The sequence below is a fragment of the Ischnura elegans genome (assembly GCF_921293095.1).
Source record: "Ischnura elegans chromosome 13 unlocalized genomic scaffold, ioIscEleg1.1 SUPER_13_unloc_3, whole genome shotgun sequence".
Classification (NCBI taxonomy): domain Eukaryota; kingdom Metazoa; phylum Arthropoda; class Insecta; order Odonata; family Coenagrionidae; genus Ischnura; species Ischnura elegans.
This window is the reverse complement of record NW_025791659.1, coordinates 3,229,529-3,249,201: the sequence shown is the minus strand read 5'-3', so window position 1 is coordinate 3,249,201 and position 19,673 is coordinate 3,229,529. Positions and strand designations below refer to the sequence as shown.

Genomic DNA, 19,673 nt, shown 5'->3' with positions numbered 1-19,673 from the left:
GTTACTTGGGGCAGCCGCTGAATTGGGGCAGATCTTGAAGAACAGAATCCAATAGAGGAATATCCCAGAGTATTCTCCGCTTAATTGGGACAGCATGCCGCTTTATTGGGCCATGAGTCGGCGACATATACTTACTCGCGGCGAAATTAATTTTTTTTGTTTTTAGGATACTATTTTTTTATATTTTCCTCCTTTGATTTACTGTTATTTTTCACAAATGTTCCTACTCTTGCCCTATTTTGAAAGCTCTTGTTGTTACACTATCCGCAAGAAGATAGGACTTTTCTTTAATAGGACTTAGTAAAAGACATTCATTCAGCGTCGCCCGAGGCTGTGAAAAATATTTTTAACTGAATTGTTATAATTCTAAAAAATGATACAGTGCAACCTCGATATAACGACACTCCACGGTGCACTAATAAACACTCACTATAGCGAATTGTCGCTTTACCGGAGGTGGAGCAAATAATAGCCAATATACCTGTTGCGAACAGATATACAGGAACAGGAGTGGTGCGGCGACAGATATACATCTATCCGATAAACGTAAGCATAAATCCAGACGAAAGGCGATGTTTTTTTGCATCACTAAATTTCCTTAGTCAAATAACGACTAACTATTCAAACAATTTATAGGCGCCGCACTGAATAAAAATCATGCAAAGCATTGTTTCGTCAATCATTATATTTATCGAACAACAGTTTACCACATAAATTTGAGACTGAGCACTCCATTAACTTCATTTCTAACAGATCGCTAGCAATTACAGAGGTTAAGGAGTCTTGATGAAAGTCTTCCGGCGGTGAAACCCTCGCTATGGCGAGAGCCAACACCGAAAGGGTCTCGTAAAAACGAATTTTTTAACACGCTCATTATAGGGTCAATTGACGGTGCATCGGCTATATCTCGTAATAGCGGGGGTGTCGCTATAGCCCGTACTCGCTTTAACGAGGTTCCACTGTACTAAATTAACTAAACTCGCTGATTTGTTAATCAAATTAATAGATTAATAAACTTATGTTGCATTATAAAAATTCATTAGTCTTCTTTCTATCATTTCAACGTTTGTTTATGCCCATATACGGGATAGTTAGCGTAATTGGGGCAAAGTGCACAAGTCCCGATATGTCCCAATTAACCGGAATCTACTGTATAATGAGTGCACAGTATTGCGGCACACTCACATTGCAAGCCCAGAGGGCTGGGCCTATCAGGTCGAGTCGGCCATCGGTCTGTGCTGGTTATGCCTGTTCTACACGCTCGGCTCAGCGCCTAGGATCAGCCGTCCTGGCGGCTGATCTTACCGTGTATAGACGTTGCCAGGGCTCAGCCGAGGGGGTAGGATCATCTCGCCTGGGACCCCCAGCTTAAGTTAAATGCTGCGCTGTTGTCATCACCTCTCTCACATGGCTCATGTATTTGGTTTCGTTCGGTTTTCTTCTGAGTGTGGTTCTCCTCACTGAGCTCAGAAATGACAAAGTTAGCGGCGCATGCTTGAAATGGGATTGTGGATGAGACCAACGTCCTTACTGGAATATTATAATACATTCCCAGTGAACAAGAAACTTGAAAGCCTTTACCATCATCGCCTTCTCGCCAGCGTTCTTGCCATCTTCTCGCGGTCACCTTCATAGCCATTCCATTGACGATCCAAAACAGTTATAATATTTAATTAACGGAGTCATAATATACCAAATATATATTTAGAATTTTTTTCAATGTATAAACTTCAAAATTCTCTACTTAACCTACATATAACAAAACCTGAGGAAGCAATGCGTTATCATCCTAGCAGATGAAAAATCATCTTAATTATTGTAAATTCATCTCCTTCCGTAGATGTACCTCAGATATAAACTCGGGAATTCACTGATGTGTCAAAATAAATCTGGTAATTATCTGCTTTGCTTGAACTTTTTCCATAAAATGCTTCAGCGCACGCCGATTTTCAAGTGTTCTTCAGGCTTCCCACTCAACCGTGAAAACCTTAAAACCTTAAAAGAAATACAATTGACAGATCAAAAGAAAAAAAGGTATTTAAATCATGTTTCTAGGCCGAGCCACATGGAGACACATTTACTCCACACGTATATTCGAAGTTCAATTATTGGTGCCTTGTGCCATAAGGACACAGTGGCGCAGCGAGGGGGGGGTTTTGGGGTTTAAAACCCCCTCAGAACTCGGAGAAATATTCAAGTTTAATCCATTTTACTTAATTGGATTAGGATTACTTATAGGATAGTGTAAGGATTAATTAAACATTCCTCTAAAAGCCGTAAAACTCACCATTTTGAACCGTTTATCTTAAAATTCCGCAATTTATTAATCTCGCACCTACCAATTATCCTGGTGGGTATTCCATACCCCCACACACCCCGGTATTAGTCGCACATAAACCCCCACAGAATTAATTCCTAGCTGCCAATCCAATTTGGTATGAAGTAGAGGTGGGTCGGTTCCAGTTCCCGGTTCTCGGTTCTGCCGGTTCATGGCCTGTGGAACCAGTGTTGACAGAGTTCCCACTCAACCGTGAAAACCTTAAAACCGTGAATAAGCCGTGAATTTCGTCTACGGTGAAAAAACCTGTAAATAGCCGTGAATTTCGTCATAAAACCTTAAAAATCATCACAAAATTGATTTTAGAACTACAACTGACCGTTCAAAAGAAAAATCGATATGGCGATCATATTTCAAGGTCAGTCACTTGCACATACTGTCCATGCATTTATCTGCACACGTATATTCGAAAGTGCAACTATTAATCGGCCCATGTGCCATGATCATGATGACTCATTGATCTTGAGCCTGCGATTCGAAGACCTTTAACCACAGTGATCATTAACCGTGGGGAGAAATCAGACACCTCTTCACTTCCCTGTCACCCTCCATTTTCCCACTCACAACCTTTAGCCGGTCCTAAATTTTGCTAACGATAGGCGACGTCATAAGAGCACTTTCACTTTGATATTTTATAAATGTTATTAGTGTTCAAGAAATTTTTTTTTTTTGGTTGACATTTGTAAGCTGTGTTTTGTGATTCTTTTATGTCTCTCTGTATCTTGACGAAACCCATGGATAACTTGTATCCCTACGGAGTTAAAGTAAAAATAATAATAATAATAATAATAATAAAAAATAATTGCTGCGTTTTGCATCCCCGGCGTTTATCACGTTTGCTATATTTTTAGTTAACGTGGGGCCAGTGATTTTTATGTGATCAATATTTCTTCCTAAAATGGCTTATCAAACAAACCGTGAATTAGGCAAAATTTAGATCGTGAAAACTTGGAAAAAATCGTGTAATTTATAGTTTAGTTACAGTGGGGACCCTGGTTCTTAGACTTTCAGTTATTGCCATCAGATGGCAAAGGGTCAACTGAAGCCTCTCGTTAAGAATGGGTTCCCGCTGAGCGATTTGGCTGAGCTAAGCGGGATGAGCTGATCTGAGCATGCAGAACAGGCATTAGTGGCGACACAGGTGAGCCGATCCGGGATGAGGAGACACTGGGGAGAGCTCAGGTCGGCCGTCGGTCTGTGCTGGGCAGCGGTGACACAGGCGAACCGAATCGGTTGACTCTAAAGGCTGGGACACAATCAACGCTAAGTGAGATGGTATACGAGGTCCGGGAGAACGTGAGACGGGGAACGCCGCCGTGCGGTCACAATTGACGTTCCCGTGGCTGGGAAGAAAATTGACTAACGCCCGCGCAGTGGTTTTGTTTGTGGTCTTCAGTCTTTTCGTTTGTGTGTAGGAAGAGTTTTGAAGAATGTTCGAAATCGACGAGGATAGTATGCATGTAAATTAAATTAAGTAATGGCTTACCTTTACTGACTTCTCTTCAGCTCACGTTGCACACGACAACAACAACTGCTATAGTCAGGGTGCCAACAATGCTCTATCACATTGATTGGCTTTCCGTGTACAAGACACGCGAAGAGATGAAAGTTGCCCATCTCCCGCCTTTGCTTACTCTCCGTAAACGGTGGTTGTGTCCCTTCCATAAGCTTTCCCTTCCGCCATATTTTTACCACTTCCCGTTAACGGCTCGCGTCTCACGTTAGCGTTGATTGTGTCCCAGCCTTAAGGCCCTGATTGAGAGAGGGCTGAGCGAGAGACTCGAGGGGTTTATATACCCTGATTGTTCGGGCCGGAACAGCCTTATGTTTTTCTTTTCTTTTAAGTTGGATTTCTCCCCTTTCTTCTTTTTTCCCGCCTGCCTTGGTTTTTGTTTATTTTGTTCCTCTTTGCCTTTAGAGGGCTTTAGAAGCCAACAAATAATAGTGCATGCCTTGCACCAGAGCATTCGTTCGCCTGTGTCAAGGCGAAGAGGAAGGTTTTTCGTTATCTCGCCGAAGCTCGGGCGAGGAACTGGACGCACGGGGTGCAGAGTTCGGCGGAAGCCATGGTAAGGCGGGAATTCCCGTCCTGATTTTCATATCCACCCCCTTCATTTCTTCCTTTCCATTTTCAGCAGTTGGTTTCCTGTCCCTCATTTTTTCTTTTATTATTTCATTGTAAACGAAAGGCTAAGTTCCGGCCCTGCATGGATTGCATTTCGGGCGGGACACAACGGTCCTGTGACGCGGCACTGATAGTTGTTGCCGGTCACCCCGCGAGATGGTGGGTCGGCCGTCGCCTATGCAACATAGTATGTCCCTCGCAAGAGTGTATGTCCCCTGCAATATTTTATTCTAAGCCACCCTCAGACAGCGCAGCGGGTCGGGTGACGCCGACGCGGCAACCATGTCCTCACCACACCTTCCACTATGTTCAAGCTTCAATAGGGTGGTTTCCTATTATTTTTTTATTGCCTAAATCGAAAGATTATTACTCCTGGAGTACGTATTTCACGCTTTTAGATTTTTAAATGACGACATCTATTTGTTGCGATTAAATGAAAAGTGAAAATTTTCAAGAGCGCGAAAACGCTAAGTATGAATGCTGGGAAAAGCCCATGTGACATCGTTCTGGTTCCCCCTCCCGCCTTGTGAGGTGACCTTGGGGCGAGGCTCTGAGCTCTGATACGACGCAGGATGCTAGCAGGTAGCAGAGTACCATGCTAGCTGGTAGTGCTTGGATTAAATAAGGATTATTAATACCTTATCAAACGCAGAAAACTTTCCGAGCTAGGCAGTTTTAATAGGTGATTATTTAGACATGTCTCCCTGAGCTCTGTGCCTTATGCATGCATTGGTAATCTCAGACGATGTGAAACTCCTCCTAAAAACTACTCCTATAGCATCTGTGGCGTCACGTGGAGTGGAATCGCATGGGTGCCAATCTGGTCTTTTTCAAATGAGGATAAAATTGACCATCGCCATTTGTCTAAACCGGTATTTCTAAAACCAAATAATTTATATATTATAAATACACTAAAGGTGGGCAAGGAATCGCAATCAATGCCTTTCGTTTTCTTTGACGAAGGAAACTACCCTATTTTCAAACATTCTGCATTTCTGGTTTTCCTGGTTTCTGGATTGCATCATTTTGGCTAACATAACAATGCAAGGGGAATAAAAGACATTACTATGGAAGTACTTGGATTGACGAGGGGTCAAAATTTCATTCAAATATATTAAACTATTAAATTAATAGTTTTGAAACTAAACACTTGAAAAATGGGTCAATTCCAGGAAAAGAGCATCATTTCACACTTCTGAGCCATTTGGACTCTTTTCCCATCAGCTGCCACAAGCCAAGTATTGTTCTTAAAAAAAAATGTATGAACAAGAGCCACATTCACTAGACTACATGTTTGGTCTTAGATTTACTGACCATTCTTTCAAATGTATCCTCATGAAGTTATGGATACACTTATAATTATTACCTTACAGTACGTGCCCAAAATCCCTCTCACGGAGGCAGAAAAGAAGTAAAACCTGAAATACTCATAGTGGCAGTCAAAACACCACCATTTTTATTTCACAGTGTATTGGAGCACATATTAACCTTCAAGTTAAAAAAAATTGGATGAGTTAACTGCTCTGCCTTTTGGTGATAATTCTGAAAATAAGAAGTAATGTTTTTGAGCTAAAAAAATCGGTTAATTAACAACTGTTGACATTATTTTGGCTAACATAACAATGCAAGGGGAATAAAAGACATTACTATGGAAGCTATGTACTTGGATTGACAAGGGGTCAAAATTTCATTCAAATATATTAAGTGGTTTTTGAGTTATGAATTTTTACCCTGCACTCTGGAATTTGACTCCCTCTAGAGCCACTTCTGAGTAAACATCTCAAACTTTGACTCCTCATATCTTGCAAATTGTGTGGGTGAGAGGGAAATACTTTACATGTGTCGTTAGATAGCTGATTTTAGCTAGTGACAGAAATTTCATTAAAATCCAAGTCGGTGGGTGTCATTTTGAAAATTTCTGGGTGATTTGATGTGGAATGACCCAAATATTAAAAAATAGTGACAAATGCTACTCGAAGCTCAAAAAATCAAAGGAGTGAGCCTAAAAAAACCCAGTGGATAGACAGGCCCATGGTACTCTTCACATATATCTCCTATAGATTGGCCCACTGGCCTTGTAAGGGTTAACGTTTCTCAGCTCTGAACCCCCCCCCCTCTAAAGACCACCATAGCATATACAAACCTATCCCCACAAAATTTTTCGTTGGCATTTATGTACTTGATAATGGCGTGACGGCGGAAACTGGTAGTACAGTAGATTCCGTTTAATGGGTCCACCGGTTACTTGGGGCAGCCACTTAATTGGGGCAGATCTAGAAGAACAGAACCCAATAGATTCCTTAATATCCCAGAGTATTCTCCGCTTAATTGGGACAGCATGACGCTTTATTGGGCCATGAGTCGTGACATTGACTCTATACTCGCGAGGAAATTAAAATTTTTTGGTTTTCAGAATACAATTTTTATATTTTTCTTCTTTGATTTACTCCTATTTTTCACAAATGTTCCTATTCTTGCCCTATTTTGAAAGCTCTTGTTATTATACTATCTGCAAGAGGATAGGACTTTTCTGTAATAGGATAGGACTTAGTATCGTCGCCGGAGGCTGTGAAAAATTTTAAACTAAATTGTTATAACTCTTAAAAATGATAATAAAATAACTAAAGTCGCTGATTCATCAATCAAATTTATAGTTTAATAAACTTATGTTGCATTATAAACATTCTTTAGTCTTCTTTCTATCATGTCAGCGTTTGCTTATGCCCATATATAGGTTAGTTCGCCTAATAGGGTAGTTTCCTTCATCAAAGAAAACGAAAGGCATTGATTGCGATTCGTTACCCACCATTACTGTATTCATAATATACAAATTATTTCGTTTTAGAAATACCGGTTTAGACGAACGGCAATGGTCCATTTTTATCCTCTTTTGAAAAGGGCCAGATTGGCGCCCATGCGATGCCACTCCACGTGACGTCACAGGGACCTAGTTTCTATACGAGAAGATAGGAGTTATACATCGTCTGAGGTTACCAATGCAAGCATGAGGCGCAGAGCTCAGGGAAACATGTCTTAATAATCACTTATTAAAACTGGCTAAGGTGGGAAAGTTTTCTTCATTTAATAAGGTATTAATAATCCTTATTTAAGCCAAGCGCTACCAGCCAGCAGGGTACTCTGCTACCCGCTAACAGCCTGCGTCGTATCAGCGCTCAACTCGCCTCAAGGTCATGTCACAGGGCGGCAGCGGGAACCAGAAATACGTCACAAGGAGAGATTTCCCGGCATTCATACTTACGCGTTGCATTATTGCGCGCTTGAAAATTTTCACTTTTCATTTTATCGCGAAAAATAGATATCGTCATTTAAAAATCTAAAAGCGTGAAGTACGTACTCCAGGAGTAATAATCTTTCGATTTAGGCAGTAAAAAAATAATAGGAAACCACCCTATTGGGGCAGCCGCTTTATTGGGGCAGAGTGCACAAGTCCCGATATGTCCCCATTAACCGGAATCTACTGTAATTTTTTAAATAAATTGCAGTGTTTGCATTGCTAATATGTAGCCCTTCCACTATGTTCAAGCTTCATTGTACTGTGGCTCAAATCTGCTCTTTCTTCTCATAGGTGGCTGTGATGTAGCGAGTAAGGAAAAGACGGCTTCCCACCCCATGCCACCGCCCATTATGGGTCCCCCGAGCAGTCCCATGAGGTCGCCACCGTCTCGTCCGGTGGGATCTCACAATGGGGAGGGCCTGTTGCATCCTGGGAACCCACATCCGTCTTCCCTGCCACCTCACGTTGCGGCACTGGGGGATCCGAGCAACGCCAGGGCACGGGTTGGCATGTCACCACCGTCTGGGGGCCAAATCTCGATCGGTGATGGCGTGATAATCAGCCGCGCTGCCGTGGACACTCTGAGGCCTCATTCTGGTTCAGGAGGTGAGTATTTATTGAAAGCAGTGTGGCATTAAGTAACGTACAGTTGGCACTATAAATGAGAATCCAAGGTTCCCACTCAACCGTGAAAACCTTAACACGTTGCGTACGGATGGCGAGAATTCTTTTCATTTTTTTCCTGAACACTATGGACAGATGACGAAGATTCTCATCATTTAGGCACGTCAACCTAAACAATTTTAAAGCGTACAATATGTATTCATTAGTACGTTTTCAGTCGTTGTTTGTTAATCATAATGAATTGATACATCATAACGTTTGATTGGGTAAAGTTATATTCTAAACATTAGCTTTTTAACCATGTTTAAACCAAAGGCATTACGCCCTAATAGGCACATATTTCCAGTCACAACACCTCCACCCAGAATCGGCATTCCTAGGAATTTCAATACCCCAGTACGTAACGTGTTAATTAACAGTACAGTTGGCATTATAAATGAGAATCCATGGTTCCCACTCAACCGTGAAAACCTTAAAACCGTGAATAAGCCGTGAATTTCTTCTGCCGTGAAAAAACTTGGAAATAGCCGTGAATTTTGTCATTTTACCTTAGAAATCTCTTAAACTCTTAAAATTCCCACACTGGAAACATTTCCTAACTGCACTAGAATCTCCTGAAGGTTTGACTTAGTGTTCCTCTTCAAGTTGGCGGACAACTTTCCTAAGATCATCGAATGTTTTGGGCTGCGAAACTTTAACTAAAGCCCTAATCTTTTCATGCAGTAATTCGATTATATCGTGCATTGCCTTATCTTCATGATCCTCTGGGTTTAGTCTCTTGAAGAGCTGATATTTTTGAATAATGAAAGCACTCGTCCGCATGCCTGTAGGTTGTGTGTCTGTGAATAGCTTCTTCTTCACTGCACTCTTCACCCCTTCGGAATCAAACCGTGCAATGAATTCTCGTTTGAAGGCCTCCCAATCCAGATTTAACTCTTTTAAATTTTGCCACCTAGTAGCCGCTTTGTTGCAGGTGTTTTTATGACCGGAATCACTTTTGTAAGTGTTTAGTTTGTTTAATGTTTTTGAGTTCATTTGTTGTGTTTTATTTGTCTGTGAGCATGTTTGTTTTGATCTCTTTTTGCTGAATTGATGCTATGGTGATGAGAGATAAATAAGAGATTGTTAGGCAGAGAGCCATCTTGAAGTGAATGTACATTAAGATTGAAATTAAAAATACAGTGTCAAGTGATATTTATATGGAATTTAATCGCTGTGATTCATTACCGTGAAAAAACCTGGAAATAGCCGTGAATTTTTGCCTAAAACCTGAGAAATCTCTCAAACTTGATTGTAGAACTACGATAGACGTAATTAAAGAAAAATCGATATTTCGATCATGTGTAGCGTCCGCCCCGGCCTCTCTCGTGAGACCGAGGGTCGAACCCGGCTTTGCCATGTGGGTTCTTGCCTTTGGGTGCAGGAAGAAATGAATTGGTTCAAACTCCACTTTGTGAATAAAGTGAAAAGGCACTTTACCTTTGGGTCTCCTCGAGAAGCTCGTGTGATGCTCGATTAGGCGGAGTGACGGCTGACTTTTCGGCAGGGCAGCGACTCTCAGACTGAGTCGTAAATTCTTTTGCCTTCTCCTATTCTGGTTACGCCCTAGGCAATAGATACCTCGGCCGACAGAGTCTCGGAATACAGCTCGGAGAATACGGGAGATTACTGCTTGTCCACCGTTCGCGGTACTCACGCGTTGTCACTCCCCAAACACCAACTGACTTCCTTCAGATTTTGAGAGTTTTTATACCCAAAATCTTGACCTCCTGGGTCTTACCCCCCCCCCCCCAAGTTGACCTATAGGAGTAACCAAGGAAGTAGAGTGTTTGTTACAATAACTCCATGTTGTTGAGTTGTCTCTTCTCCCGCAGTCTCTAAGTGTATCTCTGTTGCCGTATTCTGCTTTCGCTTTCCTTGCCTCAAGTCATCCTCCCCCTCTGCCTCCCTCATGCGTTAGAGTGGGTGTAAATACTTCCGTGACCGAATTTTAGACGAAAATATTGTGTCCAAATTCGTGGCCACCACACATGTTTCAAGGCCGAGTCACGTGCAGATACTGTCCACACATTTTTCTGCACTCGTGTATTCGAAGCGCAATTATTAATTGGTCCGTGTGCCATGACAGCATATTGACCTTAAGCTTGCGATTGGAAGACATTGACCCTGGAAAAATATCAGGCACTTCTTCACTTCCCTGCCACCCTGCTCTCTCCATTTTCCCACTCACACCTTTTAGCTGGACCTGAATTTTGCTAACGATAGGTAACGTCATAATAATAATAAATTTTTTATTTGTCCAAGGATCTTATGAATACAACATAGATATAAGACACGTCAAAGTAATCAACATAACACTTAAAAATGTAAAAATGGTCAGAGTTCATTTGTCATTTAAAAATTCATTTACCCTGTAGTAGCACTTATTAATTAAAAATTTCTTTAAAGAAGATTTAAATTCCCTATTAGAATTAATCAAATTAATACTTTTGGGAAGGAAATTAAATATTTTTGATCCCATTGCAATGGGACTTTTTGCTGTTATACGTTTTTTATGGAGGGTAACATGGATGTGGCGATGAGACCTAGTTAGGTGCTCATGTACATCATTATTAATTGGTAAATCATTAATATTCTCTTTTATCAGTAAACATAGTTGGTATATATATATACAAGGCACTGTTAACAAATTCAGTTCTTTGAATAAGGGTTTACAAGAATAAGTATATTAGATAGCACTTTCATTTCTGCATTTGCATTCAAGGCATCTGTTGCGTTTGTTACATTTTTAGTTAATGTCCGGCCGATGATTGTTACGTGATCATTATTTCTGCCCAAAATGCCTTATCTACAAACCGTGAATTTGAAGACATTCATGCAGTGAAAACCTGAAAAAAACTGTGAATTTTATAACACTGCCCATGGACCCAACTCAATGGGTTTAGAGATATTTAACAGGTTACCACATGAGATTAAGCTTGAGAAAAAGTCATCAGTTGTCTAGGAAAAACTGAAAAAGTTTCTGCAGGATCACCAGTTTTATCCCATAAAAGAATTTCTGTTGTCCAAACACTGACATGCCCTCTGCTTATATTATGTATATACAGTGAAACCTCGATTTTACATTCCCCCATTATACATTTTCCCTGATTTTGCACCGTTTTTATCAGGTCCCAAACAATACCGCCTTTAGAAAATGATACTCTATTTTACAATATCCTCAATTTTGCACTTTTTGTAAGTGGTCCATTCAAAAGTGTAAAATAGAGGTTTCACTGTATGTTTAATAATTTAGCATTGTATTTTTCTTCTTTTTTTTCCTCTACAATTATGACGTGTCCTATATTTGTACATTTGCAACAAATCCTTGGACAAATAAAAAATTATTATTATTACAGTGCAACCTCGATAGAACGACACCCTACGGTGCACCAATAAACACTCGCTATAGCGAATTGTCGCTTTACCGTAGGTGGTGCAAATAATAGCCAATATACCTCATATTACTCCTTTATTTTTATTTTCTCGCTTGGACGTGTTTGGTGTTTTTTTGGCCATGGTGTGTTTCATCAAATGCTTTCTATTCATGCAACTCGTGGACGTGCGGGTATGCTGACGACTGCTTTTTGCCGCCCAAGGAACAAAAGAAGATCAAGCATTCGCGAATGCTAATGCCACAATATTTTCACCAAAATTAACTACTTCTTTATCGAACGACAGTTTACCACATAAATTTGAGACTGAGCTCTCCATTAACTTCATTTCTAACAGATCGCTAGCAATTACAGAGATTAAGGAGTCTTGTTGTCAGTTTTTCCGATGGTGAAACCCTCGCTATGGCGAGAGCCAACACCAAATGGGCCTCGTAAAAACGAAATTTTTAACATGCTTATTATAGGATCAATTGACGGTGCATCGGCTATCTCTCGTAATAGCGGGGGTCTGGCTATAGCCCGTACTCGCTTTAACGAGGTTCCACTGTATTATGTAGTTAGAGCGGGAACCCTGCCACTTCAAGTGGGGTTCACTTACGAGGGTTTATTCATTCTCCCGTTTCTCCCCTCAGGACACGAGATGTCGTCTCCAGGGCGACGTAATGGCGACGTTGCAATCGAGAGGCAGGCGAGGAACCACAGTACACCTCCGAGGCCAGTGTCGGAGGCGATGTCTTCCCCGCAGAGGGCCGCGCAGAGGTCCCCAGCGCAGGTGGAGAGCGGCATTCTGAGCCGCATGCTAGGCCATGGCATCCTGACCAATGGAGAGATCACGCTGACCCCTAGGAGCCGACCTGCACCAAGGGAGGAGATGGCACCGAGACCACAAGGGGTGAAGAGAGGTGCCGAAGAAATGCCAGGTACTCCATGATTAGTCAGTGGCTTTGTTCTCCAATTTTTCTGTTTTAGAGAAATGTGTGCCATTGCGCTGAATTGACGATCATCGGATTTTCATAATTTTTGTACTATTCAGGGTAACCAGGGGCGCAGCTAGGAATTAAGGTTAGGGGGTGTTTTAGGTGCAGCTAGACCTGGGGTGTGTGGTCAGGGTTCCCACTCAACCGTGAAAACCTTAAAACCGTGAATAAGCCGTGAATTTCGTCTGCCGTGAAAAAACCTGGAAATAGCCGTGAATTTCGTCGTAAAACCTTAAAAACCTCTCAAACTTGATTATAGGTCTGTGATTGACTGATGAAAAGAAAAATCGATACGTTGATCATTATTTCAAGGTCAGTCATTCGCAGACACTGTCCACTTATTTATCTGCACACGTATATTCGAAGCGCAAATATTGGTCCGTGTGCCATGATGACACACAAACCTTAAGGCTGTGATTGGAAGATCGGTAGCTAAAGTGTTCATTAATCCTGGCGAAAAATTGACTACCCTGCCACCCTTCACTTCCCACTCACAACCTTTAGCCACAACAACATTTAGCTGGCTCTAAATTTTGGCGACTATTGGAGACCTAAAATAACTTTCTTTGCTGCGTTTGCATTCCCGGCGTTTATCGCGATTGCTAAATTTTTAGTTTAGTTAAAAGTGCGGCCGGTAATTGTTACCTGATCAATATTTCTTCCTAAAAAGCCTTATCAAAAGACCGTGAATTTGGAGAAATATAGACCGTGAAAACCTGGAAAAAACCGTGAATTTGATAATTTAGTTTGAGTGGGAACCATGGTGGTATACCCGCCAGGATAAGCGGGTGGTGTGGGGCTCTCCCCCAGAAAATTTTTAAGATAAATGGTTCAAAATGGTGAGTTTTATGGCTTTCTGAGGGATAGTTTATTAATCCTTACACTACTCTGTATGTATATTAATCAAATTAAGTAAAATGGATTAAACTCGAAAGTTCTCTCAGCTCTGGGGGGGCTTTTATCCCCCAAAACCCCCCCCCCTGCCCTTGCTAAGCCACTGAGGGTAACAACTTAAATATTTAAAAGTTTAACAATTTTGAATGAAAAATTAAACTTTGTTTTTCCACGGAATAGTTTTATTCGTAAACTACCATGGGGTGTTTTAGGCTGAACTAGACCTGGGGTGTGTAGTATACCCGCTAGGATAAGGGGGTGATGTGGGGCTCTCCCCCAGAAAATTTTTAAGATAAATGGTTCAAAATGTTGAGTTTTATAGCTTTCTGAGGGATATTTTTATTAATCCTTACACTATTCTGTATGCATATTAATCAAATTAAGTAAAATGGATTGAACTTAAAAGTTCTCTCAGCTCTGGGGGGGCTTTTATCCCCCAAAACACCCCCCTTCACTGCGCCACTGAGGGTAACAACTTAAATATTTTAAAAGTTTAACAATTTTGAGTGAAAAATTAAACTTTGTTTTTCCACAGAATTTGTTACTAGTAAACTACCATGGTTTTGATGCTCCACGCCATCCTCAGGCCTGTACCTATGAAAATACTCTGTGGCAGTAAATTTAGCGTGCCCTCCGGAGGGAAATACCCAGCACGATGTTTTCCATGTTCACCTCTGGGGTACCAATGTGACGGCACGATGCTTACAAGTAAGAAAAGCAAACAGGAGCATTTTTAAAGTATGTTACTAAGGGAGAAACTCCCCTGCCTGCCACACAAGTTTTCGCGTCCGTTACAGGGCGCATCATCAGGCAATGAATGAAATTACGGAATTGGTTGTCAATTAATATACTCGTCCAACCTCCCCCATCCACCAGAGTATTGAGGAAGGAGAGCGGTGCTGACATCAGCAGAACTCTCAGCCCTGTCCTTGAGCGGCGAGCGGCCTCTTCTTCATGTCTAGTGAATAACCCTGTTGGTTACATATTCGCCGTTTCTTCTTTCGGAAAATTGTTTTCAAGGTCTGGCTGAGTTTGACGCCGTCTACTCTGTTGAAATTCTGGAAATTCTGGGGGCATTCCTCAATCTCAATAGCCTCCCAAATTAGTCGGTCGTCGATGATAAAATTTCTCTTTGGCTAACACCTGCGTCCTGTCGATTAAAATTCGATGCCCATCTTCCGAGTAAGCATGCTCCGCTAATGCAGACTTCTCGGTGTCACGATGTAATATCGCCCGTTTATGTTCTTTAATACGGGAAATCATGGAGCAGCCTGTCTACCCAACGTAGGATTTCCTGCATGAGCATGGGATTGTATAAATGCCTTCCACGTTGAGGGGATGGAGTCGGTCCTTAACGGAAGGAAACACGTCGATCATCTTCTTTAGTGCTCTGTGCCGCGTCACAATGCCTGCTTTACTCAGCACGCGAGAAATTCTCTCAGACGTTCCCGCGACGTATGGGATGGTGGCATAGGCCACTGGCTTGTTCTCCTCCCTTCGCTCCCTCCTCCCTCACTACTCCGGTGGATGGGGGAACTTTGATGAGTACATTAATTGACAACCAATTTTGTAATTTCATTCATAGCCTGATGATGCACCCTGTAACAGATGCGAAAGCTTGCAAGACAAAGTGCAACACGCAGCTGCACCCGGAAGCCGTTAGCAACAATTTCATATGACTGACTCACTCTGAAAACCAAGGCCACTCAGTTCCCCTTGGACTTGCGACCGGTGAAGGGGAGGGGGGGAAGATAAGAAGTTTGTGTAAGAGACCCACACCCATTTTTGGCAGCAATTTCTGGGGAAAATGTGCATTCCTTACGAGCGATTATACAGTATTTTGCACGTTCTTCCCGTGGACAGCTAATTTTGTTCAGTTCCAGCCGTGTCGCAGGCGCAGCTAGATTAGCTCGTCACCATCGATGCCAAGATGTAATGCAGTGTTGCATTCTGCAGGATAACCACAGTTTTCGTTGCCTTGCATGGGTTTATCAACTCAAGAAAAAGTTGTCAATGTTTGTTCGTACATCGAGGATTTACTTCTTTTGTTCATAATTTAATTGCTTACATCAAGCAAATGACTCTAAAGCTAATCCCCTGTGCAACTATAAGTGCGGGAGATTGAAGAGGCAAGGAATTTTGGCAAGTTTTTTTTTTTTTTTTTTTTTGCGATGATTCCTAAAAGAAACGCCGTTACAAAGTTCGTAATTACGAACCTCTGGTTTTTTGGTCCCGCAAACTTTTTGATAATGAGATTTTAATGTAGTTTTTCTTAAGTAAGCATTACAGTAGACTCTCGTTAATACGAAGAACGTTATTACGAAGTCCTCGTTTTTACGAAGCAAATCGTTGGTCCCGACGAAAACGCCTATCCAAGCTTTAGGAAAAGAAACGTTATTACGAAATTTTCGTTTTTACGAAATTACGAACCTCAGTCCCGGTCCCGGCGGTTACAAAATGAACTTTATTACGAAGTCCCACGGATAAGCAATAGTATTTAGGTGGATATTCACTTCCCCAAAGTTTAATAATCGCGCCACGTTTAAGTTCTCCTCGTGTACTGTGACGAAGAGCGTCAATTATGGTTACTTCTTCTCCATAAACGTAACATCACATAATAAGCTTCATTCCTGGGGAATCATGGTGACGGACTCATGACAGCTCGTAAATTTGATGCACAGTTAGCCCTCTTCCTATGCACATTCGATTTACGAACTCTCACAGATACCAGCATGCAAAAATTTCGAATTTGGCAGCTTTTGATTTAGCCATTACTACGCGGATCGGCGTAGAGGAACTCGCACTCTAGGCATAATCTGAAGATGGTATCGTTGAATCCGGTGTGAAGTTGGGAACTGTTCGGCGTTTCGCACGTTCTTCCGCGGAGAGCATTTTTTTCGGCTCCGGCTGCGTTCCACGCCCAGCTAGATCAATTCGTCTCAACAGTTAGTTAGCCCCCATTTATGCAGTGTTGCATTCTGCAGGATAACCGTACTCCTTGACGCCTTGCATACAGTCCGGCCGGCGAGAGTTTCCCGATGACGGCACAATAGGAGGAGCGGATAACCCTGCGCCAGCACGGTTTATAGCCAATCGCTGTCTCTCAAACGCACCTCGCACCATCGCATACTGATACAACGTTGTCAAAGCACCAAAATTTGTCTGATCCACCAAAACGTGCCACATCTTCGAATCTCCAAAACAAGTGATTCTTCCACTGGGTCCTTCACACTCGTCGTCCCTTCCGGCTCCTTTCTTCACGGAGCTCTTTGTAGATGTTTCCCTTTCTTACCTGGCAACGCTGCCCCGTTCCAGACCATTCTGCCTGTCATAGGACAACTCTCGGCGGCTGGACCGTAGGTTTTTCAACTTAGGAAAAAGGTGTTGGAACGCATCAAGTTCATATATCGAACTTACTGTATTCGGAAAGATATCAACCCTCGATTGCGTCATGCCGCTTTCTTCTGTTGAGAAATTGAAACGAATTTTCCTATTTATAAATATTTCCGCGTAATTTAACCGCGTTTATCATGTACGGTTTTTTTCGATGATTCCTAAAAGAAACGTTCATACGAACTTCGTTATTACGAACCTCCCGGTTTTAGGTCCCGTGAACTTCGTAATAACGAGAGTCTACTGTATAGGGTAGTTTCCTTCATCAAAGAAAATGAAAGACATTGCTCCTCCTTTTCAAACATCTCGGTGCAGGATTGGGTGCAGTGGTTACTGATCCGCCTCCCGCAGCAGTTGCATCCCAGGCAACTTGTGCAAGACGCGACCACTCAGAGGTGCCTGTCAGTGTATTTTCTGACGTCGCGCAGTGGTTTCGCAGCATTCGTGGAAACCACTTTTCTGAATCCGTGACCTTGCAGCCACCGGTGGGTGGTTTTTGGAAATGATGTATTACGTGAAGCAGTAGGAATATGAGTACTATCACGTTATCACCGCGAAAAAGATCGTGGTCGGGAGTAGAAAGCTCTTAATGATTCCAAAAAGCAATCTAAAATAATAGACCATGTGCGTAAGTAAGAATAGTTTGTTTGAAAAAAGATCGGATGCTTTCCCGGCGTATGCTGGTAGTGAAGGCTGTTTGGGTTCTCCACCGGGTATTCTCCTTCATGCGAAAGATCCACAGAGAAAAAATTATTCGCCTTGACCGGAATTCGAACCCGGAATCCCGGTCAAGGCGAATGATTTTTTCTCTGTGGATCTTTCGCACGATTGTGCATTGCGGGTGACTCCCGTAAAAAGTTATCACCGCGGCTAGTCCTGGTGTACTTTAAAATAGTCTAGAGTGAACACCCCTTGTGTTCTATGTCCGGGCCTGCTCTCCGGCCGTGGCGCTGTGCGCACGATTTGGACTGCTTGTGGCATCATATGCTCAGCAGTCCAGCAACAACACCTTGTCCGGTAGTGTCCGAAAATATCCACAGGGAAGAATGACGCCTTGGTAGCTTAACTGGCTAAAGCACTCGACCGGAAATCGGGGGATCCGGGTTCGAATCCCGGTGAAGGCGAATGATTTTTTCTCTGTGGATCTTCCGCACGATTGTGCATTGCGGGTGACTCCCGTAAAAAGTTATCACTGCGGCTAGTCCCGGTGTACTTTAAATTATTCTTCTTCATGTCTGCCGACGTTTCAGGGTACGAGTGGTACTCCATCTTCAGGGCCTAGTGTGAGGCCTGAGGCCTGAGGTTCACACCCAGCCCTGAAGATGGAGTACGACTCGTACCCCGAAACATCGGCAGCCATGAAGGAGATTACCCGATGGAGAACTCGAATAGTCTTCAATACCAATAGATTGTTTGATTTACGGAAATTACCGTATTTCTCCTAATATAGTCCCCCCACCCTAATTTTGAAGCTTCAGCTTCGGGAAAAGTTAAAAAAATGCGTTTGAATATAGTCCCCCCCTTTACTTTTACCTTGGGCATTTTTCGAAAAAAGGGGGGACTATATTCAGACATTTACGGTACATCTATGATTTATCATCCACATTCCAACATTGGTCAGGGCCCCAAACCAATCATTGTATGCAAAAAACATGGTCTGAGGCAATAAAATAATCGTTTTACCTCTGAAAACTGTCATTGAAGTTGAAGAATCTGAGCTTTTCCCGGTGAATAGCGTGGATGAAAGCTTCTCGGGTTTCCAACCGGGTCAGGGTCTGCATGGTGTAGGCCGACGTTTCGTTGGGAGACTTTCCCAACATCCTCAGGGCTGATGATGCCGATACCATACATACCATACTGCCATACGTCTCCACGGTCTCGGGGAAGATAGCAAGGATTCTTGCTAAACACAATATTCGCAGCATTCACCTTCCTCCTGGCAAACTCCGGGATCAGTTAGTCCGAGCTAAGGACTCTATTGGTCTCAAGACAGCCGGCATTTACCGCATTCCATGCGAATGTGGTAAAGTGTATATTGGAGAGACGGAGAGGACCATTGAGACGAGGCCACCTCCGACTCGGACAGTTTGAAAAATCGGCCATTGCTGAACACTGTGTCCAGGAAAATCACAATATCCACTGGGAAGAAACTGCCCAACTTGGAAGAACACGGGGCTATTGGGACCGTATAACTGAAGAAGCCGTGGAGATCCGTCTTCACCCCAACAATATCAATAGAGATCGAGGACTGCAGCTTAGTAGCGCTTGGAACCTGGCATTAAATAGGACGAGGAAGGAGGAAAAATCCCGGACCAATCAGAGACCACCTAGGTGAAGGAAGAGGGTATAAATATCGGAACACCGCAACATCGGCATCATCAGCCCTGAGGATGTTGGGAAAGTCTCCCAATAAAACGTCGGCCTACACCATGCAGACCCTGACCCGGTTGGAAACCCGAGAAGCTTTCATCCTGTCATTGAAGTTCTTATATACCTTCCAAAAATTATGTTCTCGCCATCTCACGCACGTATTAAGACAAAAAAAATCAAACAAACGAATAACTTACTCCAATTCCCACGTAGACATCATGTT

At 42.5% G+C, this 19,673-nt stretch overlaps 1 protein-coding gene across 1 annotated transcript in view; it reads left to right on the top strand.

Moving 5' to 3' along the window:
• Window positions 1-19,673, top strand: part of LOC124172799 — a 175,997-nt gene that overhangs the window by 32,573 nt on the left and 123,751 nt on the right. Inside the window, exons 3-4 of the mRNA XM_046552283.1 lie at window positions 8,050-8,364; window positions 12,449-12,736. Coding sequence (XP_046408239.1) covers window positions 8,050-8,364; window positions 12,449-12,736 — 603 coding nt within the window. The remainder of the gene's footprint in view (window positions 1-8,049; window positions 8,365-12,448; window positions 12,737-19,673) is intronic.